At 37.3% G+C, this 27,907-nt stretch overlaps 1 protein-coding gene and 1 pseudogene across 3 annotated transcripts in view; both read left to right on the top strand.

The window, feature by feature from the left end:
• Positions 1-24,182, top strand: part of LOC145674350 (uncharacterized) — a 48,546-nt gene extending 24,364 nt beyond the window's left edge. For 2 of the 3 annotated variants that reach the window (XM_081744289.1, XM_081744288.1), the window contains exons 4-6: positions 6,052-6,285; positions 9,733-9,847; positions 24,064-24,182. In XM_081744289.1, coding sequence (XP_081600415.1) covers positions 6,052-6,285; positions 9,733-9,847; positions 24,064-24,170 — 456 coding nt within the window. In that variant the 3' untranslated portion in view covers positions 24,171-24,182. The remainder of the gene's footprint in view (positions 1-6,051; positions 6,286-9,732; positions 9,848-24,063) is intronic. The other variant, XM_081744290.1, reaches the window with a different exon arrangement.
• Positions 24,183-25,101: 919 nt separating this feature from the next.
• Positions 25,102-27,544, top strand: LOC145674184 (histone H3, embryonic-like; annotated as a pseudogene).
• Positions 27,545-27,907: the final 363 nt, after the last annotated feature.

Here is a 27,907-nt window from a genome sequence, read left to right as displayed (position 1 = left end):
ACTCAATTAATGACAAGGGTAACATCAACATGATGGACGTTTGAACTGTGAAGAGCGGAATCAGGTTATTAAGTCGTACAGTAGACTGATTCATCTTCAGTGGTAACAAATATACGTCTGCGAAACGAATTGGAGGTTCCAAGGCGACCTCGCACGGCTACAAGTGCTGAACCCTCAGTTATGCTGCTGGAACTGTTTCAGGGTTCACCAGAGAAATCTTCAAGGCAAAGGTCATGTGAGAGTGGTATAAGTGCTAGAAGGGTGGCACACATACTGCAGAAAGATAAGCTATGTGTGCATATTCGAGTTGGTGCAGTAGCTAAGTAACGACGGCCCAGATCGCAGGATACAATTTTCTGAATGGGTTCAGGAGGTTACACGTGAACCACTATTTATAGGTAGCGTTGTTCGGTCGGATGAAGCACAATTCGAACTTAATGGAACTGTCAGTAGATATAATTGCGTGTACTGGGCTTAAGATAGTCCCAACATTGCTGTTGGAAAGGAAGCTGATTTGTTTGTTGAAAATGTGTGATGTGCTTTGTCTCCTAGGGCACTCACTGGGCCTTTCCGTTTTAACGATACAGTAACTGGAGAAAAATGCCTAAGAATGTTTGTTAATTCTGTTTTGTCTGCCATTCGTGCAATGTACGGTAATGACAGGTTTTATTACCAACAAGATAGCACTCCGTCGCTCTATCTTCGCATATCTAGATCAAAATGTACGAGATAAATGGATAGAACGTAGGGGACAAATCGAATTTCCTGCACGCTGTCCAGACTTTATGGCGCTCGATTTTTTCTTGTGGGTACAGTAAAAGATGACATATATTGTCATAAAACACGTATCCTGCATACAATTTGAGATAAGAATCAAACGGTGTGCGCAGAAATTGCATTGGATATTTCGGTGCAAAGTACGGAAGCAGTTTTGAGTCATACTCACAAATTTATCGATATTGAGGGCCACCATTTTGAACATTTACTTTAATCACCATTTGAAACATTCATTTGGACCAGAAAGTACACTTATTTTTCAAATTAGAGTGCAGCCTTACTTTTCCTAGAAATCTAACCTTGTAGGTTGGAAAATAAGTTTTCTGTGACAGCTCAAATTGTCTACACATTTTTTGACGCATACGGTATATTTATCACTCTGCCTGTGATGAGACAGATAAACCTTGATGCCATTTTTGTATGTTGAGGAAAAGTTGCAATTATTCTTCAATTTCTCCTTAAAAGCAAAATTTCCTAAAACGTTGGGGCATGTACCCCCTTGTTGTTCATAAGGAGTTTATATACCTAAGTATCATTTTCCTAACATGAATGTCTTGTGAAATACTCTACACATTCGAAATTCCTGTTTCCCCTAAGGATAAGCAGTTAATAGATATGAGATGATAAAAGCTCAGTGCAAGGTAGGTGCTAAGTATGTTCAAAAGTTCATTTCAATTGGCTCAACCGTTTTACCGTTATCGTCTTTTTAATTTTCATAATATAACTGAAACGTACTTCATCGAAACTAATAATTAAAAAAAAAGAAAAAAACGTAAGATACTTTTTTTTTGTATACAGTTTCAAACCCCTTAACTTCCTTCTGATCAGGGTTAGCAAAAACCATGTTTTTTATTGAAAAAAACAAAAAACTGTTTTTTTGGTTTAAATCCGTTTTTTTTCTTTTTTTTTCTTTTTTTTTTTTTTTGTTTTCTTTAAATAATTTGCTCTATGTATTTATATCACATATGGACAGAAATAAGTTTGTTTCGCCTTGGTGTTATTATGCAACAACCGAGTTATGCTGGAAGGGGTCACATAAGCTTAAAGCGGAATCCAAATCGCTTCACGGCTTACATCCGAGAGAAATTGTCCTCCATTTGAACTCGAAACCAGGACTAATTGGCCACAAATGCGATACGTCTGCCGACTCACTCATGAAGGACTCCTGATAAAAATACATTGTACTGATCTTTACATACTTGTTAATATAATTGTCAAGAGTCATTTCAGAAGGACAAAAAGATAAACAGTTGCACAAGTGAAACCATTATACAGAATTACATATGGACAATTTCAAAATATGGAGAGTACAGAAGAACTAATTTAGCCCAAGTTAGTTCACTACGACTTTTATTAGTCCATTTAAAGTAAAAGAAATACAAGGACTTAATTTACATATCAGGAAGAAAAGTGAATAAAGACACGAATTATTTGAGTCAACTTTGGCTCTGACCCATTTATACATAAATAGATACCAAAGATACTTCTGATTTCAATAAATGCCTCTCGTGGGATTTGTATGGTCTCCTGCCCCCAAACAAAAGTACGGCATTTCGATGTATTTTATCAACAGTAAACATTATTAAAACGAAACAGTATTTAGAATTTTTCTTTTGATTGCAATTGCGTAACAGTAATAACAAATTACAAAAAAATCATAAAAGAAACATTCATAAACTTTTATATATATATATATATATATATATATATATATATATATAAGTTGCTTTTGTAGTATAATACGAATAGTAGTATAGTAGTCTGAATATAATACGAATAATATACGGGAGTGAAACGTGATAACCCACAAATGTGTGTTCATTAAGATTTTACGAACTTTTTTTTTGTTTAAACCAATTGTTTTTTGAAAAAAAAAAAACATCTGGCTTAAACCAGCCAACCTTGCTTAGGATAGATCTTTAATTAAAGTAACATGATAAAAATTTACACCGAAGCAGATAGCTGTGTTCAAAAATTACGATCAAACTGTTCAGTCGTTTTTGCATAGTGTGATCATAAACAAACGTGACTAAAAAGGATATAGAAAATGACCTCTTTGCTCTTAAAATAGAAATTTCGAAGAACAATGCACATATGTTTGCTTATTTCTAATGAGAAATTAATATACCGAGTTCCATCTTCCTAACTCGACGAGTTTGTGAAATACTCGTCTTTTTTTCATAAATTTTGAGTCTCACATACTCTTTGGATACGCACTTTAACCAAGCGACATGACAAAAATCTAGTTTGAGGTAGTTGAGAATTTAATTCCCAAATTTAATGTTAAACTGTTTAGTTGCTTTGCTGTCACAAACATTACTTTCAGGTATATACAGGGTGTTACAAAAATGTGTCGCAATAGTTTGGGAACAGATTTCTCACATCAAAAGAAAAAAAAAAGTTCATATGGACCTGTGCTCGAAAGTGGATAGTTTCGGAATTATAGGGTGCCGAAAACGGGAAATAAGTGAACTTGAAAGGTTTATAGCTCCAGTACTATGGGACCTATCATAGTCGGGTGAAGACATCACTTAGGAACAGGTATGTGAACTATCCAAATATCCATGTTTAAGAATGCTCCAGTACTTGCATACCAATTTTTAGAGGGCTAGGTGGAGAGTGAACAAATACTCCCAAACAACCTCCCTAAAAATGATTGTATCGGAGGTTCTGAAGTATGGATAATTGGATAGTTCACCAGTGACATCTTGGCCTGACTGCGATCGGTCCTATGGTATTGGAACTGTGAACCTTTAAAGTTATTTTTTCCCACGTTTTCGGCACCGATAAGTACGAAACTATACACTTTTGAGCACAGGTCATTTTATGAACTTTTTTTTTTTTCTTATTTTGACGTGAGGAATATATTCCGAAAATATTGCGACAAATTTCTGTAACACCCTGCAGATGTCCATTACTACAGAAAAAAAAAATCAATAAGATTTTTCCTTTAGGAAACAGGATAAAAGTTTCACTGCTTTGAAACAAACAGCACGAACTTCTTCACAGTCCTGCACAGAATTTGCACCTTTCTCGAAATAAAATTGTAAGACGTCGCGCAGTTTTGCAGATAGTTCAGTCAACGTCAGGGAGCAATACGTTACGTGTGATTATAAGAATTCCACCAGTTTTGGTGCATCTACTAGCTTCAACAGTCAGCTTTCAAAGTTACAACCCTGATACATTGTGTCTCACATTTTGAGATACTAACGCCATCTCGTATGCAAAATACTCAATACTTTTTACACGATGTGATACATTCGTGTGAGTGAGTAATCAAACAATTCCTGTAAATTCTGCGATTTGCTTAAAATTACATTCTTGTCCCTATTCGAAAGGAGTGAACTAATGTAATTGTTAAAGAAATAATGGAAACACTTACTTCGTTGACTGTCTTTAAGAATTTTGCTGTATGGTTTCAGACACTTGTTCTAGTGACCTTATTCGCCAGGTTAAGCCACAGCTATGAAGATTGAATCACTTTAAAAATAAGCACTGACATTGTATCAAGAAATATTATTTATTTATTTTTATATTATTTCCACCCTCTGTGGACTTCCCTATGTAACTTTTTCCTTGCTGTTCTTAATGATTCATCCACCAATGGGACATTCTTAAAACACCAGAGCACAGACTCTACCAGAAACCCAATAATTTTTAGAGTAGTCTACAGATTACCGCATATCCTCGCGTATGGACATGTATTTTTGAAAATTAAATTTTAAACCGCTTATATGGTAACAGAACTTCACAGTGAAGGAAGATCTTTTTATTTTTTTCAGCAAGCTGTGTGTGAAAAGCTGATCTTTTTAAACGTAAATAAGACTCACAATTCATTGTTGTGTTGCAGGAAGTGGTTGTTCAAACATAATGTTTCTTATCTTTATTAACGACATGCTTTTGTAAATATTTTTCAATACCATAAAAATGGTTTAAACTCAGTTTTCAAGAATAGATGTCCAATAAGCGAAGATCTGCAGGCTACATTAAATCTGCAGGCTACATTAAAAATTATTGTGCTTTAGGAAGATCCTGTGTTCTGATATCGAACTTTCCAGTGCTCCTGTATCTCCTATTTTTCCTATATATTTGCGTCTCTTACTATGAACTCCTACATTTTCTATATTTTAACCAAACCACCTATATTTTTGTGACATTGCTACTTTTACTTGTGAAAATAACATAAGGAAATAAGATGTAGGTGGTTGCAGGGCCTTTTTTTTTCACAGTAAGAAATATACATCCAATATTCAGAAAGGAGATTACTTGTTTATCCCTTTCACAAAATTTAGCAAAAGAAATGAATTTGCAGATTGTAAGAGCATCGATGTAGTCGTGGACGAGTGGAAACTGTATTCTGTGGAGCCAGTTATCGAAGATTCTTGGTTTGTAGAAAACACTGAGTGTAGTGATTTCAGATACCTGCCCGTGGATTAATACTGGGCAAGAGTATGTTTCAAGTGGAACAATTAAATATCCAATGATACATAAAGTGGTCAAAGCTTGCCTGTCAGTATTTCATGGTTGTGCTGATGTGGAACGCAGAGAACAAACGCATTTTAGCAAGTGATCGATCGCATCTTGCCCACGAGAGTATAAATGCTCTGAAGACTGTAAAGGACAGCATTAGAATGTATGGAGAAAAAGTTGAAAACCTACCTGTTACAAAGCAATTGATAGATGCTATACAGAACGTCTGGAGAAAGTATAAAGATTATCCGGAAGCATTAGGATAAATCTGAAGTTTAAACTAGATAGTGATACCTTGATTTCTTCAGTACAAATCGCTATGATGTAATGAAATGTATTCTGATATAAGAACTTGAATTTTTACAAATAGGAAAAAAAGTACATTGCTTATTTCTGCCAGCTTCTTGATCTACGGTGTATATGGAGATGTTTGCTTTTACAGAAGTAAAGCTATTAACAAAATTTAAGTTTATGCAATTGATCTTTGAGATGCACCGTGGGAACTGTGTACGTAGTGCAAGTGCACAAATGAATATATCAACCCAAATTGATTTTTAATACAGGCTTGGACGATACAAGGGGTCGAATATAAATTTTCGTGTAGACATGATTTCGTGACTAAATTCTTCAGTATAGTTTGTCGAGCAGCTAGATTAGCCTAATGTCGAAACTATACGGAAACATGCTTTCTTGAATACTTGAGGTAAGTTATTGATCTCTCTGATTGTTTTAGTATTGGTATATTCTTGTTCAGTGTTGCGTCCCCAAAACTATGTAACCAAATGTTCATTTTTCTGTCCATAGCATGTTGCAGGTAAGAAACGATCTGGTCACATCCGCAGTGCGAGGATAACTACCCGAAAGCGAGCCAAAATAACAGAAAAGAAAACTTCAAGAAAAAAGGAAAAGAAAGCACCAAAGGAAGATAATCAGGAGAAAGCGGAAACGAGTACGGCAGAGAAGAAAACTCCTGCTCCTGCCACGCCCAGCATATCTACCTTGACAAGTGGATCACCAATTCACAACCCACCATTCCAGGTATGATGCATTGCATGTGTTCATGCTATATTGGTAATGGGAATTAATTTGAACCAAGGACTCATACTTTTTTCATTCAGTATGATCTTTGACAAAGTTTGAAAGCTTAAAATTATCGAACGCTTTACTGTATCGCACACATTATTCCCTGGTAGTTGACTTCGCTTTTGTAGTTCTGGTCTATAAGGTAAAGCTATTCTAGACTCTAAATTATTTCATTACGGTGTTCAGTAATTACGAAAATTGAAAGTGGTAGAGCAAAATGCAGCACGTCACAGCATTTTAGATCTTTGGATGATTTTTATTCAAATAAGGAAAATTGCTAGTTGGTCGTAATCCAGCTGCACTCTCGAGAAGAAAATGAAACCAAAAGTGCCCTGACTTGTTGAGTTTCTGCACAGTTATTGCCTTCAGCAAATACTTTCAGGGTCGAACTACATCCCGTTATCTAGGATTGTACTGAAGGTTTTTTTCTTTCTTCGAAATGTTAATACCAAGCTTTCAAATGCTCCTATTCTTCCTATATGTTTGCGTCTTCCTATAAACTCCTATATTTCTTACATTTTAAGGAAACCTCCTCTATTTTTGTGACATTGCTACTTCCACTTCTGAAAATAACATAAAGAAATAAGATGTGGGTGGTTGGAGGGCCTTTTGTCTCCACAGTAGGGTGGTTGAATAAAGACTCTTCCGTGTTTCGTCCTTTCCTGCTTATTGGCTAAAGATAATTACACCAAACAATATACAGTTAGCGCCAAACTGCATCTCACCATTTATACATAAGTTATTTTTGATAAATTTCTGTTTCTTTCAACACAAAGGCCCGCTAACTCATTTACTCTTCTCGGAATTATCAAAACTAGTCAGAATGCTGCTATTGAGGCTAAAAAAAGAAAAAAGAAAAAAAAAGAAATTCATTGTATATATCCTATATACTTTAAAAGGGTGCAAAACTTAAATTATAATTATATTATATGAAATTACTCAGTATGTATTCATTATTATACACTAAAATTCAAATTTGTTGTCATTTAATGTTAGCACGTTGTTTACGTGCTCCGAACTACTTAGAACTCTTAGGTTGTAATCGTTTCTCTTCGGTATGTTGCTGTGTCATGCTGTAGGCTGAAGACGATTTGGTGTGTCCCCAAATCTTGACAATATGCTTAAATTTTGTGTTTCTGAATCGTTTTCCGTGTGCCATCTTTGCCCTTATTGATAAGTGTGACAATGCAGTAGAGTAGAATTCACTATTCAGATTCGTTTCACAAATAAGTAGTAATGACTGACCGAGAATTGACAAAATTTAATAGCAGTGGCGGACAAAGGGGCAGTGACACAGTGACATGCGATTCCCTAGAAACGTGAAAATAAATGTAGTTGCTATTAAAAAATGAAACTAAATCTTTTAAGTTTTACGTCCCACGGTTATGCCGGGTAGGCTAAAGGAGACGGTGATGATGAGAAATGAGTGAAATGGTGGAATGAAGAAAGTGGGAGGAAACGGGAGAACCCCGAGAAAACCCACGAGCACGGTGTTTGTCCACCACAAAGTCCACACGGTGGTAGTTGTTGTTAAAACTAACATAAAAATTGCAAAGAGGCAAAACTGCTTGATTTAGAGTGAAGCAGCTGATGCGGGCATCATTACTTCAGAGCCTCTCTCACCGCAGTCTCATTTATCAATAATGCCTAGAATGCGTGCACCGTTCAGCACTATATACGCAACGTTCAATTCCCGGCTCGAACTCATGTGGTGCGGGTTCCGCGTTAAACTCTCGGTCCACATAGCACATAGCCTCACTGTTGAAAGGAACGCTAAACTAAAAATCAAAATCAACTATATACGCACCCTATTAGCCATATGAAGAAACGGCTTTCCTTTCTAGTAGCGACAAAGAGAACTTAAGAGACAAAGACGGCATTCCGGAAAATATTTTACGATCACATATAATTCTGTTCTTTGCTGCTTGCGATAATAATAATAATAATAACAAGGAAAAGAGTATTAGTGTTGGACATCTTGTGTCGTGAAATGGCGTTCGTTCGCGTTAACGTTATTTCTTTTAGTTTAATGTCTCGCGATTATGCTCCTAGGCGAAGGAAGGCAATCATGATGATTATAATGAATGAAGATAGTTGGAGGAAACCGGGTAACCCACGCACAGAGTTGAGCGTGCTATACAACCGAGCCACCGTGCCTCAGCTGTTGTGATAATATATGTACAAGGTAAAACATTTATTTTGTTATGCTCTTGTAACCTTTATACTAATAGACAGAAAACGTTGAAATTTTGTATCATGCAAATCTGAAGAGGTAATTTCTCACATACTATGTGATACATCCATGGTAACAGTGTTGCCAACCCAACATGCAGTTGTAGTTTTTAAATAGCACTACATAAAGCTATTACCCATTTCAAATCTATATGTCAAATGAAAACTTACAATATTAGATTTGCTACTCAATGTTGCAAAAACAGACGCCACATTGTCAATAACATACAAATTGTGGGGGCCTCTGTAGCAGTAACAACGCAAGTGAGACGGACAAGGGTATTCACATGTAAAGTACTTTAGTGTCTGATACTATAATATGAACAATTTCGATTGAATAGGAACAGAGATACAAGAGTTTGAAAGTTTTACTTTTTCCAAAAACCTTTATTTCGAAAGAGTACCTAGATAAGTACCTCATCTAATTGCATAGATGGTTTTCATTAGATGTGAATATAATGCCGTTTACACAGTTCTGAAAATACGGTAAATAGTGGTAAAGTTTGAAACACTGTTTAAAATTACGCAATTCATAAAACTTATTGTAATTACACCTAGCAAAAAGTAATGTTGTAATGTCCTGGCAGAAAAATCAAAAACTATTTTAAAATATTCTTACAAATACACCATTTTAATTGGATGTGTTAACTTGTTCATGTCACTTGCTCATTTACTGTTGTAGAACCCTTGAAAGTTTGGTTCTTTTTCGCTGTTTGCGATACTGTTTCGTCCTTAATGTGCAACATTGCTCAATAAGTGTGGAATTGTAAATTTTCGTTGTATATCTAGATTTGAAATATGTGTACAATCACTTGATGTAGTGGAATTTGGAAAAATACAACTTTATTTTGAGTTGGTAACGCTGTTAATGTGGTGATATTAAAGACTGTGTCAATGTCGCTCTATTATAACTGAACGGTAAAATAATTTCATTATTTTGTATTTATTAGATTTAAAAGTTCCAAGGACGTATCAAGATAAATGTGTAATATATCAAGCATTGCGTTCGCTGACAATTTATTAAGTAGTGGCAAAACTACTGTTATCACTGGTTTTAGTTCTTTATAGTTTGACATAGATCGCATAGCATTCTTTGTTTTATAATGATTTGCCGCATGTTCAAGGTACTTTTCTTTTAATTTTTATTATTTTGCTTATTTATTTCATTAGCAGATCAGAGTCAATGCTCCACAAGCCACAGTGTTAGCTGGATGCAGCGCGTTAGAAAATTCTCTGTCCAAATGGTACCTCGAGGAAGGAGAGAGGGAAGAAAGGAGAAGAAGAGGTGTGTTTTAATTTAATTACACACACACACACACACACATATATATATATATATATATATATATATATATATATATATATATATATATATATATATATATATATATATATATACAAGAAATTATTTGAACAAACTTCGGGAGCTGATTCCCGACACCGAAACCAGTAAAAAAGTTCTCTGGAACTTTGGTCAGTGAGGGATAATTTCGACGATATAAGGTGCCGAAAGCGTGGGAAAATGGACTTCAGAGTGCTGTAATTCAATAACAACGCAACGCAGAGAGTGCAGTTTAGAACATGACACTCAGTCATACCTGCTTGATTGAAAAATGTATGTTTCAAACCTCCTCAAGATGGGTGTGAGGTATTCCCCAAAGGAACTTAGGGATTACCGAAGTTTCTTATAACCTGGCAAGTAATCCCTGTGTTCCTTTGAAGAATCCGTCGCAGCCATCTTGCGGAGGTTTGAAGCCTACATTTTTCAATCGAGTAGGTATGACTTCCAGTGTCATGTTCTAAGCCGCACTCTCTACGTTGCGTTGTTTTTGAATTACAGCCCTCTGAAGTTCATTTTCCCACGCTTTCGGCACCTTATATAACTATCCCTCACTGACCAAAGAAGTTCCATATGACTTTTTTGCTGGTTTCGGTGTCGGTGTCAGCTCCCGAAGTTTGTTCAAATAGTTTCTTACCAGCCTATATATATATATATATATATATATATATATATTAGGGTGGTTCAAAAATTAGGGAATTTTTTTTTCGAATTTCACTTGCGGCACCCATAACATTTCTTACGCCACTGAAAATAGATATACTGGTAAAATTTGAAATTTTTATAACAATTTTTAAAGGTTGCGCAAGCCGATCGAAACTTTGAATGCTATTGGTATATACACATTGCTATACAGATATATTGTTATACATTTTGTTATACACGGGGCCGCGGTGGCTCAGTGGTAGAGCGTTCACCACCGGTGCTTGGGATTACTGGTTCGATCCCAGCTCGCGCCGTGTGGACTTTGTGGTGGACAAACACCGTGCTCGTGGGTTTTCTCTGGGTTCTCCCGTTTCCTCCCACTTCCTTCATTCCACCCTTTCACTCATTTCTCATTATCACCGTCTCCTTTAGCCTAACCGGCATAAGCGTGGGACGTTAAACTTAAAGATTTAATTTCATTTCATTTTGTTATACACATTGTTATATACATATTACACAATTACACATAAAAGCACATTATTGCTGATTATATTTGCATTACAAAAACTTGGTAAAGTTTCTTTGTTCACTCTGTATTTACACTTCACTTTCACATATTGAGTTTATTTAGATAAGATATTCTTTGAACAGTCTGGATATTGTTTTATGTGTTTCGCAACAACTTTAAGTAGGTACTGTTTCTGTTCCTTGTCCTTTGTGATAATACCGTTACACTCTTGTATGATGTCAATTCCGAGTTCTGCACGATCATTAACCATTTGCAAGTGTTAAACTACTTCATAACCAACCAAGTAGTCATTGTTGGATTTTCATGTCTCCGGATTTTGTGCAGGAAGTGTTGTTCGAATGGTCAGACGTTCAAAAAACTGCATCGTGGTCTTCGTTCGAAATTCTCGATCTTGGCATCCTGTAGTGAAACAAGAGCATCTCGAGGTGTTTGCAGATGTTTTGGAGGCTCATCATTGCTGATATCTGACAACACAACATTGCTGCACGTCTTGCAAATAAGAACAGAAATAAAACACTGAACTGCTGAACAAGACTGTACTATTCATAAAATTCGATCTTGGTTAGGAGATCGAAACGTAACATGTAAAGTATTTATTTTTATCAATAGTACAGTCTTGTTCAGCAGTTCAGTGTTTTATTTTTGCTGATTACAGTCTTGTTCAGTGGTAGAGCGTTCACCTCTGGTGCATGGGGTCCCGGGTTCAAACCCTGCTCCCGCCAAGTGAACTTTGTGGTGGACAAACACCGTGCTCGTGGGTTTGCTCGGGGTTCTCCCGTTTCCTCCCACTTTCTTCATTCCACCATTTCATTCATTTCTCATAATCACCGTCTCCTTTAGCCTAACCGGCATAACCGTGGGACGTAAAACTCAAAGATTTCATTTCATTTTTGCTTTGTTTGTGCGGACAGTTCGGCCAATGAGTTATTTGCTCAAGTACTAAATACAAAAGGGTTTTCTTAATTTCCCGCTCTATTATGACAGAAGTGCCACTGTAGCGACCAGTATATGTGGCAGTAGTATCAAAACATATTGCATTTACCAGGTCAATAATATCCCATGACCTCAACGTACCTAGCATGGCATCGTCTTGAGCTTGTCTAGTTCCAGATTTCAGTTTTGGGACTCCGAGGAATTGAGTTTTCATATGCCAGATACTATTACAGGTAGACGATCGATGGTTTCTTTTCCTGTTATGTCTGATAGAATTCTGCTGTCCCAATGGACAATGATGGCGCTCGTTGCTTGGAACTTGCTCTTTATGATGCCAGCTGACTCAAGACGATTACGTTCGCGAACTCGTTTGATGGACGAACGCCTGAGGGTAACTTCGTCCAGATTATGGTTCAAACCTTTGGTCATTGCTTCTCTATAACGAAAGTTGCTTCTCTGTCAGTTAATTTCCATCTATCTACCATTAGAAGTAAGTTCTAGAGTAACAACGTTCTTCCAGGTTCTCCGCTTTCGTTTTTCGTCTGAGGACATATGCAGGACATGCTGCTGCGTGGTTTTGTATTCGTCATCGGAGTAGGTTTCATTTGATTCCAAATTATTGCCACTATCACTATCGCTCGAAACAAACAGCGAAACTGCGTTAGTGGCAGTGTTAGCACTAGTACTTGCCTCTGTCAGTTCATGTTTTCGTTTTTCCTTGCTTGCCGTCTTGGCTTCCTTTTGAGCAAGAGTTCTGTCCACTGACATCATACAGCCACGTCGTCCCTGTTCCCTCTGAGCAAGGAGAAAGTCCTTGCCTTCCTTACTTTGAATACTCTAAGAGCATCCACATGTGCTATATCAAATAAATTACACTATGTGACAGCCATTTATTAATTGCGGTGCCAATATGTGTTCTTTACTAATTCCGATGCGCTGAATCCAAATTCGTAACGCAAAATTTTCCAGCACGTACCATTTTTGAGTTACGCGTGACGTCACTTCCGGTGCTACGTTGCGGCCGAATTTTTTTGTATTTATATTGCTGGCAACACTGCTGAACTAAAGAAAAAGAAAAACATGTGGCGTTTATCAGTCGGCTAGATCTTTACCCGTGATTGTTGTGTTATTTATCTTTTATCGTGGTGGAAGTATAGTTGCTGCAGTTCATCTGCTTTACGTATTGGACAGCGTATTGTGAATAGAATATTATGTTTCTGTGGTTTGGATAAAAATAGTCAAGTTGGAATGCAATGGCTACAGCACGGAAACGTGAACTCGGTTGTGTTACAAATCCAAACTGCTTCTGTTACGTGTGTGGTAAGTTTACACCAAAATCACAGAGGAAACAAATTTCGCAACTGATACGGACAGCATACAAAGCATACTTTGATTGTTCCCTAGGCGATCAAGATAAATCATGGGCACCTCATGTGTGGTAACACTAACTGAGTGGATGAAAGGAAAGAAGCGAGCAATGAAGTTCGGAGTGCCCATGATTTGGCGCGAAACGAAGGGTCACACAACGGATTGTTACTTTTGTCTGACTAGTGTTTCAGGTTATTCCAGTAAAAATAAACATTCTATTGTGTATGCTGACGTGATATCAGCAATGAAACCGGTACCGCACTGGTCGGATTTGCCAGTCCCTTCGGCACCATCAAGCACAGTGACTGAAAGTGAGGATTGTAGCAACAAAAGTGAAAGTGATTATCAGAATGGGAATTTGAAAACGACCAGTTGCCTCACCTCATTCAGCAACCTGAACTTAATGACTTAGTGCGAAACCTGAATTTGGCAAAAAATGAGGTCCAGATACTTGGGTCTAGGCTGCAACAGTGGCACCTTTTAGCACCAGGCACGTCTATTTCACTGTACAGAGATCGAGAGAAGGAATTCGCACAGTTCTATCGGATGGAGAATTCAATGTGTGTGTGTACCGATGTGAATGGACTGTTCCATAAACTTGGAATTGAACATAACCCAATGCAATGGCGTCTGTTTATTGATTGCCTCTAAGTTGAATTTAAAGGCAGTGCTTCTGCATAACGGCAATCAGTGGCCGTCCATACCCATTGTCCACGCAGTAAGCATGAAAGAGTCGTATCAAACTATGGATGAAGTGCTGTCTGCCATGAAATACAACTCTTTTAAGTGGAAAGTGTGTTGTGACCTTAAAGTTGTAGTCATCCTCCAGGGTTTGCAAGGAGGATACACAAAGTACAGGTATAGTTGTTTTTTTGTGTTTGTGGAACAGCCGAGACACTGTAAACCATTATGTACAAAGGGTTTGGCCTAAGCGTGAGCAATACACAGTTGGTGAACAAAATATACAACATCTTCCACTGGTTGATGCTAACCAAATCTTACTTCCCCCACTGCACATTAAACTTGGTTTAATGAGTACATTTGTGAAGGCTCTAGACAAGTAGAGCGTAATTTTCAAGTTCTTAAGGGAACAATTTCCCAACTTAAGTGAAGCAAAGGTTGCAGCAGGGATTTATACCGGCCCTCAGATAAGGAAATTACTTCATGACCCAGGTTTTGAAAATAAAATGAACCATTTTGAAGTCGCTGCATGGAATGCATTTGCTGCGTTATGTGACGGTTTCCTAGGGAAATACAGGAGTCCTCACTATGTACAGTGGGTCGATGATTTGATAGCAACCTATCAAGTTCTAGGCTGTCGCATGTCATTGAAGCTACATTTCCTTGATTCTCACTTGGACTTTTTCCCTCCAAACTTGTGTGACGTGAGTTATGAACACAGAGAGCGATCCCACCAAGAAATTTCCCAAATGGAACGCCGGTACCAAAGCAGATGGAATGCTTCAATGATGGGCGACTACTGTTGGTTTTTCTGCAGGGAGTCCGACACTAAATCACACAAAAGAAGATCATCAGGTGTTTATTTACAGCAGTAAACAGTAAGTGCCTCATAAAACTAATTTCTGTAGTGTCTCTTCGCAGTTTCGGTGCAGAAAAGAATGATTTACTACTTTACTATCCCAATACATGATGCGCTGTATATAATGAGCCTATATGGAATATGGAAACTGGCCATATTCTGTAACTCAGAAATGTGACGTGATAGAAAATTTCTAAATACACCATTGAATTCAGCGACCCCAAATTAGTAAAGAACATATACTTTCATTCCAGTTACAAGAAAAAAAAAAGTTTCAATTTGTTGCCTAGTGTTATTCAAACTTGTAACGAATTTAGCTTCATTCTCTTTCCGTGTGGTAGATTTTCGGTCCTTGCTTTTTCTCTAAGTTTATCCATTGGTCTCTCAAGCTTTCGAGTTTCACGGTTGCATGCTTTTCCTTTCGAATTTGAATACGAGCCCTTTCGCAGTCTTTCGTATAGCATCTCGAGCACTATTGTTTTTTTTTATCTATGTTATGTTTTTTGGATTGTTTTTTATAAGGTTAGACGATGGTGAAAAACTATAAACAACACATCGCCATTCAAAGGAAGTTTACTTCCAGTGATAGTTTCCTTATCTGTTCCTAGTAAATCAAGTGTAGTCTTATTTCTAGTGGCATCTGCCATGACAGCAACGAAATATGTATCAACTTTATCACAAACTCACTACCACAACACAGTCCAAGTCAGCGCTGCAGTACCACTCTTCTAGCTTTTGTTCTGGCAAACAAACGTGAACAATCAGCCGCTACAATTCGGTATTATCGGCTTATTGCCACCAAATGTCTCACCGACTGGGGCTATCCTGGATTATAATCGTTAAACAAATGAAATGCGATTTCCGTCGCCGGAAGACAAATGAAGTTCGACTGCAACTTTTCAATTAAAGCGAAACCAAGTTACTTTTTGCTGAACTTGTAACGTAGGTGAGAACAAATTCGTCATTGCAGTGAATATTGTTTAAAATTTGTTAATTTTACATTCTTTCTAATGGCATGATAAATACAAAATCAATGGATGCATCAAACGGAGTGAAATACCAATATAACATGATAAGACAGCCTTTGTTGATCGTTGTCGGAACATTTCCTACAGTAGCATAGTTGATTTGTAATAAATGATGATATGAACTGGATATAGGAGAACAAATGCACAAAAGCAGAGTATATCGCATTGCCAATACAGCGACAATAAAACACTAATTTTATTAAATTTTAAGTCGATTGCGCATCCTCTAAATATTGAGCTATCAATTTGAAATCTTACATGTATTATTTATTTGTAAGGGAGAACATGTGTAGGGGGTGTCAGTAAAATTTCAATTTTTCGAAATTTTGGACCACCCTTATATATATATTAGGTATGGCCAAAATTTTCCGGAATCGGAAATTTTGCTTTCTGGAATTCGGAAAAATTCCGGAATTAGGAAAAGTTTTGAATTTTCCGATTTTACTTTCCGGACCGGAAAGTAAAACTTCTGGATTTGACCATCCCTAGCTAATAACTGTTTATAATAATAATAATAATAATGAATATATACTGCAACTTGTGTTAGTTTCTTGTAGTTGGAGATGTCTTATCACTTAGGTAGAGAATTGCTACTGCAGTTATTTTTTGCTTTATGAGGAAGGTGTTATTTTCAGACACAAAAAAGTCGCCAGTATGTCTGAAACATTATCGTTTTTCCAACTGCAGCTGCTCAAAAGCACTGGAAACTACTTTTTAACCAGACGAAAGGCAGTGAAGGAAAAGAAATCTCAACAACCATTCTAACAACATTCGCTTATTGTCAGCATACCTATGTACAGTAAATATAAATTTATATTTTTTGACCACGAAGTATACAATGTAATTGTTCAATAATTAACATCAGCAGGCATTCATTAATTTATTTTAATATAATAATTAATAAAACTAATAAACGGATGGTTGATGACAGTAGTAGAGTTGCTATCTATGGTATTCTAACCCAGGTCATGTGGGTTTTCAGTGGCTAATTTTGTGTTTGAAAATGTTCCCGGTGTTTCTCTGGGTTCCCTTTCTTGTATTTCTTCCATCATCACTCATTAACGAATTTAGTTTACCAAAACTCCATATATTCATTCTATCTATCCGTGTGTCCGTCAGGGAGAGAAACAGTCTCAAGAATTATCTGATGGATTACCATCAATTTTGGCCACGATATACATAGTCAATAGTGAAGAAGGGGGGCGCGGTGGCTCAGTGGTGGAGCGTTCACCTCTGGTGCTTGGGGTCCCTGGTTCAATCCCAGCTCGTGCCGTGTGGACTTTGTGGTGGACAAACACCGTGCTCATGGGTTTCTCGGGGTTCTCCCGCTTCCTCTCACTTTATTCATTCCACCATTTCATTCATTTATCATCTTCACCGTCTCCTTTAGCCTAACCGGCATAACCGTGGGACGTAAAACAAAGATTTCATTTCATTCAATAGTTAAGAATCGAGTTCCCTGATGAATGTAATATTCAAACCGGAAGCGGTACAAATCAACCATTTCCGATTTTAACGTTAATCATTATACAGTAAATATGGTAATAGAAAGCGAGAAGCGGTTTCCAGTAATCGACATACACTATGTGATCAAAAGTACCCGGTCACCCCCAAAATTTTTTTTTTATATTAGGTGCATTGTGCTGTCACCTACTGCCAGGTACTCATTATCAGCGACCTCAGTAGTCATTAGACATCGTGAGAAAACAGAATGGGGCGCTCCACGGAACTCATGGACTTCGAACGTGGTCAGGTGATTGGGTGTCACTTATGTCAGAAGTCTGTACGCGAGATTTCCACACTCTTAAACATCCCGAGGTCCACTGTGTCTGATGTGATAGTGAACTGGAAACGTGAAGGGACACGTACAGCACAAAAGCGTACAGGCCGACCTCGTCTGTTGACTGACAGAGACCGACGACAGTTGAAGAGGGTCGTAAAGTGTAATAGGCAGACATCTATTCAGACCATCACACAGGAATTCCAAACAGCAACCTGGATCCACGTCAAGTATTATGACAGTTAGGCGTAAAGTGAGAAAACTTGGATTTCATGGTCGAGCGGCTGCTCATAAGCCACATATCACTCAGGTGCGCCTCACTTGGTGTAAGGAGCTTAAACATTGGACGATTGAACAGTGGAGAAACGTTGTGTGGAGTAACGAATCACGGTACACAATGTGGCGATCCGATGGCAGGGTGTGGGTATGGCGAATGCCTGGTGAACGTCATCTGTCAGCGTGTGTAGTGCCAACAGTAAAATTCGGAGGTGGTGGTGTTATGGTGTGGTCGTGTTTTTCTTGGAAGGGGTTTGCACCCCTTGTTGTTTTGCGTGTCACTCACAGCGCATACCTACATTGATGTTTTAAACACCTTCTTGCTTCCCACTGTTAAAGAGTAATTCGGGGATGGCGATTGCATCTTTCAACACGATCGAGTACCTGTTCCTACTGCACGGCCTGTGGCAAAGTGGTTACACGACCATAACATCCCTGTAATGGATTGGCCTGCACATAGTCCAGACTTAAATCATATAGAACACCGTTGGGATGTTTTGGAACGCCGACTTCGTGCCAGGCCTAACCGACCTACATCGATACCTCGCCTCAGTTCAACACTCCGTGAAGAATGGGCTGTCATTCCCCAAGAAACCTTCCAGCAGCTGATTGAGAGTATGCCTGCTAGAGTGGAAGCTGTCATCAAGGCTAAGGGTGGGCCAACACCATATTGAATTCCAGCAATACCGATGGAGGGCGCCACGAACATGTAAGTCATTTTCAGCCAGGTGTCCGAATACTTTTGATCACATAGTGTATATAATATTCATGTAGATAGAATGTTACCCAATTTGTGCATCTGCTGAAAATAGTGAGCTTAGGTATTTAGGGAGCATTTTCAGCTTTAGAAAATGTGTGCTTGGCAAAGAATAGAGAATTAGGTGGGTCAGGCACGTAGCCAGAATTTGGTAATGGAGGGGGGGGTTCGTGACGAAATACTGTGGTTATTATACCAGGGGCTCGATCATTCTAAACTATTTTACTGGCAACATACCCATATTGATTTATTAAGACAATAAAATGAGGATATGTTAGTAAGTATTTTAATAAGAAGCTATGAAGAAATCTCGAGTAAAAGAATATAAAAAAAAGTATTGAAAATGATAGTCTTCCAAGGTCATTCGAACTCGGTTCTTCTCGTTTTCTTTCTCTTATCTTCGTTTAATGAAGTCAAGGATAATAACGAAATCTCTTTTGGCAGTAAAGATATCCTATAAAAAAGATTAGTGTTGCCGCGAAATTGAAAATCTCTTTACTAAGTGTAACTAGAATCTATGTTGCCAGGCTCATATTATTGGTGATTATGGGCATTTCTTAAGTTCAACCTGAGAGTCTCTCTAAATAGAATCGGTTTATCGATCGTCAGTTGTAGTCCATAGGATTAGCATGGAGCTAGATGGACTTCAGAATGCTCCGTTACAATAATATTCATTTTCAACTTCACTGCTCCCTCCCCCCCCCCCTCGTTTCCTCCACACAAAGATCCTCGCAAGAAAAAGTAACCAAACGCGACTGTGCCAAGAGGAAACAGTCATCGATCAAGGACATTTTCTAAAACTAGATACTATATATTTTGACTCTTTTAGGCCTAGTTAATTTTGATCGCGAGGCGCTGAGGGTGATCGTACTACTTACGGCAGTACGCCAGTGCAAACTTGAGAACTCCTGATTTACATTTTTTCATGTTTCCTGCAACTAAATTAGACATTATTAAATATATTTTAAAATGTTACACTACTTTTATTCTTTTTGACTTCCTACCGTAAAATACCGTTTAAACGTATGTTACCATATTAACAAATGTTTATAAATTACTTGTTTGTACTAAGTTTTCATGTAATATTACGAAATGTGATGTAAAAAGTGTGTTTTTAATGGTATGTGTGGAGCAACAATCATAGTACTCCAATGTACCCAGCGTTTTTGTTATCTGGCTTACCCTTTTGCAACATTAGACCAGATAGTCGGTAGTGTACTGTATATACAGTTACGACACACGAGATGAGAAGTTTTCGAAGGGAGACTGAAATGGCTTGCCTAGAATCGATTTACGACGAGAGAGAACAGTTTGGGGATCGAGGCGAGACTTTTACAAAAAATGAAACGAGACAATAAAACTTTTGTCTCGTTTCATTTTGTGGGTAACACTAAATGACATTTTAAGAAAGTAATTGCCATTCCTCTTCTGCTACTGCTCCGTCGAATCTCCAAAAATCCATTCCTAGTGGTACCTACTGTATGTCTTGTCCAAACTTCGTTTCTAGCTTAAGCTGTTTGGCCTAAACGTTGATCAATCAGTCAGACACTCACTCAGTCACTTTTTTTCAAATATAGAGATATATGAATACAGGCCGCTACTAAGGGGGAAGGAACGTGCCCCGGGCGTGTGATTGGAGGGGCGCCGAATTTCATGTTTGCCACGGGTGACATAAACCCTGTATGAATAAGGGAAATATAATGTCCGTGAAGTTGACAAGCCACTTACGTCAGACCCCAATTTTGACTTTACACGTCGCTAGTGCTACGTTAGTGTTCAACAGTGACGCAAATCGTTAGTACTCCACAGATAACGTGTGCTTTTTAAATAATGGGTATAGGTCTTCTAACTGCATGCAACAGGCCTATGTCTTAAGAATCATCTCAAAAATGAGGTTAACCGTTAGAGAAAGTAAATGCTCATTAGTGCCATTAATATTAACGTTAATGTCTCCATCGTACAGCTCTTGGAGTAATAATATGACTTTAACAACTTTTTATACATCAGGTTCACCTTATTAAAATTAGCCAAACGAACATGATGACACCACGCTCTTTGCTAGAGTCTCAATGCGTCCCTATATTCTCGCGAACATAATGCGCAATGTGGATGTGCTGCCTGACGTGCCCAAGTTACTTTTTTTTTAATTTTTCGCAACTATTGTTTATCTGTTGTTTATTGCTAGTCTGCAGAGTATTCCTTACATTAATATACCGTTATCCTTGATAGTCATTGCGTATTTACAACCAGTATATTATTACTGTTAAAAGATATCAAAAAACAACAGATAAAATCTGCTACTTAACGGTTCATATTGTTCTTTTACACCACCAGCACCACCACCACCATCATCATCATCATCACCACCACCACCACCACTACTACTACTACTACTACTACTACTACTACTACTACTACTACTACTACTACTACTACTACTACTACTACTACTACTACTACTACTACTACTACTACTACTACTACTACTACTACTACTACTACTACTACTACTACTACTACTACTACTACTACTACTACTACTACTACTACTACTACTACTACTACTACTACTACTACTACTACTACTACTACTACTACTACTACTACTACTACTACTACTACTACTACTACTACTACTACTACTACTACTACTACTACTACTACTACTACTACTACTACTATTATTATTATTATTATTATTATTATTCCAGCATAAAAGTGATCAATTGCATCACATTGGCAACAAACGACGCATATTTTAACTTCATAAAAATTCGTTTCTCACGATTTTCTTGAAAACTACGCCTGATAACTTATCTTCATTATGGCAATACATATACAGGATATTTCAAAACAACACCGACAAGTTTGGGAGGTGATTCCTGGCACCAAGATAAGACAAAAAGTGTAGACCAACCTGGGTGCATAAATTCTTCGTTTCGGTGTTATAGGCTGGCGAAAACATGAAAAAAAAAATGAACTTTAAAGGTCCATAGCTCCAATACTATGGGACCTACCGTAGTCGGGTCAATACTTCATGTACGAACTAGTATGTGGCCTATCTAAATATCCATGTTTCAAAATCCTGTAGTACTTCTGCAACAATTTTAATAGAGGTAGTTGGTGAGTACTTCAAATTATATGCCCGTAGCCAAAATCTCTTTATAAAAATTGTTGCATGAATACCTTAGAATTCTGAAACATGTATTTTTGGATAGCGCAAATTAGTTCGTAAGTGAAGTCTTGACCCGACTACGGTAGGTCCCATAGTTGTTGAGCTATGGATCTTTAAAGTTCATTTTCTCATGTCTCTGGCAGCCTATAACTCCGAAAGGAAGCATTTGTGCACCCAGGTTGGTCTATACTTTTTGTCTTATCTTGGTGTCGGGAATCACCTCCCAAACACTGTCGGTGTTGTTTTGAAACACTCTGTATAATTATTTTCGTAGGGCTCTCATTACAGTTCCCCATGATAATGAAGGTATAATCAAGGATAAAAGTGAGCATGCAGTAAAATTGTATTATTAAAATGGTGTAATGGAACAAATTAAGTCTAACGTATAGTCATCCGAAATTCTGTAAGAGATGAATTCTTAATATCTTTCTTAGTTTTAAGACATTACAGATCTACAACTAGATGCTACGGCAGAGAAATGTTAATACATACAGGGTCAAATATAATGTTGTATTGTTAGAGACACGATTTTGTGCTAAATAAGAATTCGTAATTTCGTTATAAAAATATGCGTAAAGCGGGATAAAATCGGTGAATAAAAATTCAATGTAAGAACACTATTTTCCTTGGCAATTACAATTAGTTATCTTTTAATTTATTATTATTTTTTTTTTTTCATTTTTGGCATTATTCAGAGATTCCTTCACTATTTGTCTTTTCGCACCATTTTCACAAAACAACAACTACTTCTTTTTGTGATTTTCGCTTTCATTGTGCTTCACACACGAATCTCATCTCTGATATACAAAATATACATAACTATTTTTTGACATGCATCAAAAACGTAGTAACCATGATCTTTAAATTCTTGTGCTCTATCGAAACATTTTATTTTCGTCATTGTACCGGTTGCTTTGCCGTTCAGTAGTACACGAGACAAATCTGGGACCACACTCGTTGCAGTCAGAAAACAGACAAACTGAGGGAGGGCTGGTGCCAGACATCTGTCAGTCCCACATTTTATTATGGTAGACAAATTACGAACTAGTAGCGTTTACTCACGGTCAGGTAAGCAGAAGGTAGAAATAATGGTAATGATTAAATCGTAAAAGCGTCGAAAAATTGTCACTTCCGCTTAAATTTCGTGGAATATCGAGACTTGTTGTAGATTTTGCTAATTGGACAGAATTTCGCGTTTAATCGCGAGCGTTATATGGCCTAACGAATTGTGAGAAAATATGTATTTTAGGTAGACAACATTTTCATACAACGCGTGTCACCAAAAACTCGTGTCTCCACGTATTGTTTATATGAAGTTCTACCTGAAGTCCCTTGACCGTTATCTTGACGATAGATGAAACAGCACAAGATGAAGGTAGATTAATTTCCATGAAGTTGGTAACTATTTGTAAGTGTTGACGTAAGAGATGATTGGTTTAATTTCCGACCTCTTGTGACATATTTGAAACCTCAGATTTATACTTAACCATCTAAAATGTCTGTTCTTCGCACGGGGAAAATAAGGTTTATGCAAAATATTTGAAAGTAAAGAAATATCTGAAATAAATTAAATAAGAGAGCGACGCCTTTGGCGTTACCCCTGTCAATGTGAAGTAAATAAATAACAAATATTTCTGGGTCAGCGCGCATGCTCTTTCTTGGCTAAGCTTCATTGAGACTGCCATCAAGTAGCTTACCAACCCCGAAAAATATGGATTAGTCGCCAGTATCGGTAGTTCGCGATTATTTTTATATGTCACCTCACCTCAACCTCTGGGAGTGCTAAGGAGCTGAACTTCGACTTACATGTTATCAGGAATGTAACTATTCATCTTAGTAACCGTAAGAACTATGGATTGAACACTAATATCAGTTGTTTTCGATTATGTTTACATACTCCATTAGGGGTGCTAAGGGTATTTTACTCACACAATACTTTTTCCACATTCTGTTTCGTGCGTTTTTACTTAAATGCGTATTGTGCATCCTTGCTCCCCTTAAATTGAGAACTTTCAAAAATACTGGGACATGGATCCACTTATTTTAAATGAAGAACTTTTCGTATACTCTGTCTCATCTTCCTAACCTGGTGGAAAACGAGGTACTTTACAGTATATTGCTTTAATTTCAGGAGCATTGAAGAAAGAATTCCTAGACGTTGCTGATGATACAGTTCAAATTTCTTCTGATGAATCAGATACGTCACTTATTGTAAACATTGACTCCTCTGATGACTAATGAAGACTGTAGGTAAGTGATGTAAAATCCTTGACATCCTTCATTCTTGTGAAGTATGTGCAGTTTATTAAAAGAAAATGTGTAAAAAGGAGTAATTAACTCCACCTTCTAGGGAACGTCATTGAATACTGTTTATCCGAAATTCTGTAAACTACATAATTTTGCACAGGTACACGGTTAACGAATAATAAAAGTTGTGTGTTTGGAGAGAAAAAAACTACCGCTGATGCCAATGGTAGAAGTACCTACGCGCGTAGGAGACTCGGGTTCGATTTCCGGTGGGAGCTTGTGTGGTTCGGATCCCACGTTAAGCTGCAGGTCCACGTCTCATATAGCCTCGCTGCTGAAAACGACGCTAAACCGAAAATCATATTAAGTACCCACGCTTGAATAAATTTCTGATTTGGCTTTACGTATTAATTTGAAGACATGGAATCCACTGGAACTATTACTACTAATATACAATATGTGTCCATGCGGTCATGGAGAAAATAACCACAAGGCTGAGATGTAAATTTGCTTATATTCCAGGACGAAAGTAAAGTTTCACATGCGATGTCGTTCCCAAGTGGCAGAGATTGGTTGAACTTGTACCATACACAAAAAATAGTGCTACAGCGTGATACAAGAAACAACAGAAAGAAATACATAATTAGAAGGCAATTAGACGGTTTGATACAAAGGCAATAACTTACATTGAAAGCACTGCGACTCGTGGTGCCCCTGGACGTTATAAAATGAGTGTGAAATTTCCTGTTACGTTGAGATGCAGGGATTTTGTGGGCCAGGGAAGGTATTTAACTTCATCCCGTTGTTCCTGAAACCACGCTTCAACAGCCCCAGCTGTGTGAATGAGCGCATTTGCTTCCTGTAATATGGCGCCATTGCCCGGAAACAACATTTGAACCATAGGATACAATGTTCCCCTAAAATGAAGACACAATCATCGACAGTGACGCGACCGGTAAGCGTTAGCACAGAACCCACTGAAAATAAGGATCTTACGGCCCACAGTATCAGAGCCGCTACCATGTTTCACGGTTGGGCAGAACGCTTCTTTTGGCGTCCGTCGCTAACACAGACTGTGGTTTGAAATCAGGCGAATTGTGACTCATCCGACCATATCACACGTTCCCAGTCATCACTGATCAATGTTGCATGTTTGCGGCACAATTACATTGTGCTAAAGTGTGATGCTGACGAAACTGTCCAAGATATTAGTTTTATAATCAAATTAGTTTACTCTGTTCAGTGATTAGTTTGTTGTTGAATAAGAGGTTAGTAGTCATTGTTTGTTCCATTTTGAGCGGGAAAAAATTAAGTTACCAGCATTAACCGTTGTCAACCTATTGCTGGATAAAGGCTTATCTAACTCTTCTAAATGTACGTGGCTAGTTTTAATTTAAGGTTGGACATATTTGGCCAAAGGATCACTTCAGTGGCCAAGCATTTTAGTGATAAGTCCTTCCCATCATTACTTAAACTCAAAATGTTCCATCATTGAAAGGAATTTTCCTGTCTGACTACTGTACCTGCATGACTTTAGAAAAATTACCATAGTTAAATTCAGATTTTTTGTAATATTCATTGATACTGTCTATTCTTATTAGAAATATTACATGTATTTTCACGTGAATTTTGTTAAGAAGGAAAATCGTTGTAGAATTGCCTTTAGAAATAATGAAATGATTGTAATTATGATATTCAAATTGATTTACAAAATGTCGAAATTTTCTTCTTCATATTTTAGTGTGTAAGTAATATTTCCTTTTATTTCTTTGTTGACGCTAAACATGTTTTTCATTTCCTTTTCAGAAAAAGAAAAGGTGAACAGCGAAATAAAACATGTGGAAATCTTTTGAATTTTTTTCCGAGATCCATCTCAGTTGACTTTGTAATTTAGGACGTTTTTGCATTTGTAGAGTTTTCATAATGATTAGTTGTTTAATAATTTATATATTTTTTAAAATAGATATATATCTGTTGTGGAGAAAAAATCATATATAGCTATCTAAATATATCGTAACCGTTACAAAACTAGTCTAAGTGTTCCATGCCCAGTGTTTTTAGCTTTATCGTGGGGGATATGTGGCTGTTTCTGCGTATAATTATACATATTAAAATATAAGTGTATATACACTACTGCTCAAAAATTCTTGAATATCTCGAATTTTTATTAGCATCTACTGTGATTCTATTATTTTGGCTCGAGAACTTTACCGCCCTGCATCAGCTGTACTCCTATCTTAAGCATAGAATTGTACTGGAGGCAAATCTCCTAGAAAGCAGCGTGCCACCAAAGCTGCAAGGAAGAGAGCTCCAGCTACCGGTGGAATTACGTAAAAAGCCTCTTCATTACAGGCCTGATACTGTGGCTTTGCGAGAAATTAATCGTTACCAGAAGAGCACTAAATTGCGTATCCGAAAGCTGTCCTTCCAGCCGTTCGTGAAATTGCACAAGATTTCAAGACAGATCTTTGCTTCCAAAGCTCAGCTGTCATGGCTGTACAGGAAGCAAGTCAAGCTTATCGTGTAAGGTTTTTCGAAGACACCAACCTGTGTACTGTTCACGCAAAGAGGATTACAGTCATGCCTAAGGACATCCAGTTTGCACGCCGTATTCGTGGAGAACGTGCCTAAGTTTGAAGTTTTGGTAGTTTTATACATTAATGCATAATTTTTCGTTAGATATAACTTCCACATCCCTCATTGTTGTCATAAATTGACTAACCTTATTCTAGTCTTATTTACTTTTGTTCTTAAAATGATATATGTATTTAAAATTTATAGAGGTTTGTACCTTCAAAATTTAATACATGCGTATTCATGGTATTCAAAATTCTTGTACGAGGGGGAGTCCGAAAATAAGTTTCCCCAGGTGACTGTGGATAGAGATGGGGATGCAAGACCAAAAATAGCATATGACATTCAAGATCAGACGTACCTTTATTTTACACATAAGTATTACGTATATTGAGACATTTGTCGTATCTGTCTATAAGCTTCAAAAACCCTTTCAGAAAAAAAAATTATGACTCTGCATACGAAAGAAGCGTCGAACAGTTTCTGTGACTTGAACATTGCTTCCAAAGCGCCTGCCGCCGAGAGTCGTCTTTAAAGCCGGAAACAGATGGAAGCCACTGGGTGCGAGATCAGAACTCTCTCATTTTTGTCTTGTTTCCCCATTGCTATTCACTTTCCTGGGGAAAACGAGAGGGGAATTTATTTTCGGACCCCTCCTCTTGTGTGATTTATTAACGCACAAATTTTTATTTCCTTTATTCTTTTTGTGTATATTGTTTTGCATATAATATACTGTCAAGCTCGCTCACAATACTGTAGTAATGTGGAATATAATAAAAAAGTAAAATCGATATTTTGGTGATTTATTTATTAATTGTATTTTATTGAGAATATGGCGTGGTTAATTTCGGCACTTTCTATAGCAATGCAAAACAACTAGAGACAATGTGTGTGGTATTTGATGTTGACTAAACGTAATATTTTCTTTGAGGCTGAAGGACCAGCAATATTATTTGAGAATGAAATTGATGAAGGATAAAAAGAAACTCATACTAAAATAATTTGAATAAACATTATTCGATGTTGACGAAACGTCCTACGAGTAGCACTGTATATATAACGCTGATATCAGCGCACTTTTACTTTGTTCACATTTTTATGTGTAAATCAGTATTAAAACATATTTCCACAAATTATATTTGCGTAAGTATAAC

This window comes from Thermobia domestica, chromosome 17 (genome assembly GCF_964235325.1).
Source record: "Thermobia domestica chromosome 17, izTheDome1.hap1.1, whole genome shotgun sequence".
Taxonomy (NCBI): Eukaryota; Metazoa; Arthropoda; class Insecta; order Zygentoma; family Lepismatidae; genus Thermobia; species Thermobia domestica.
This window is presented reverse-complemented; position numbering and strand designations above follow the sequence as displayed.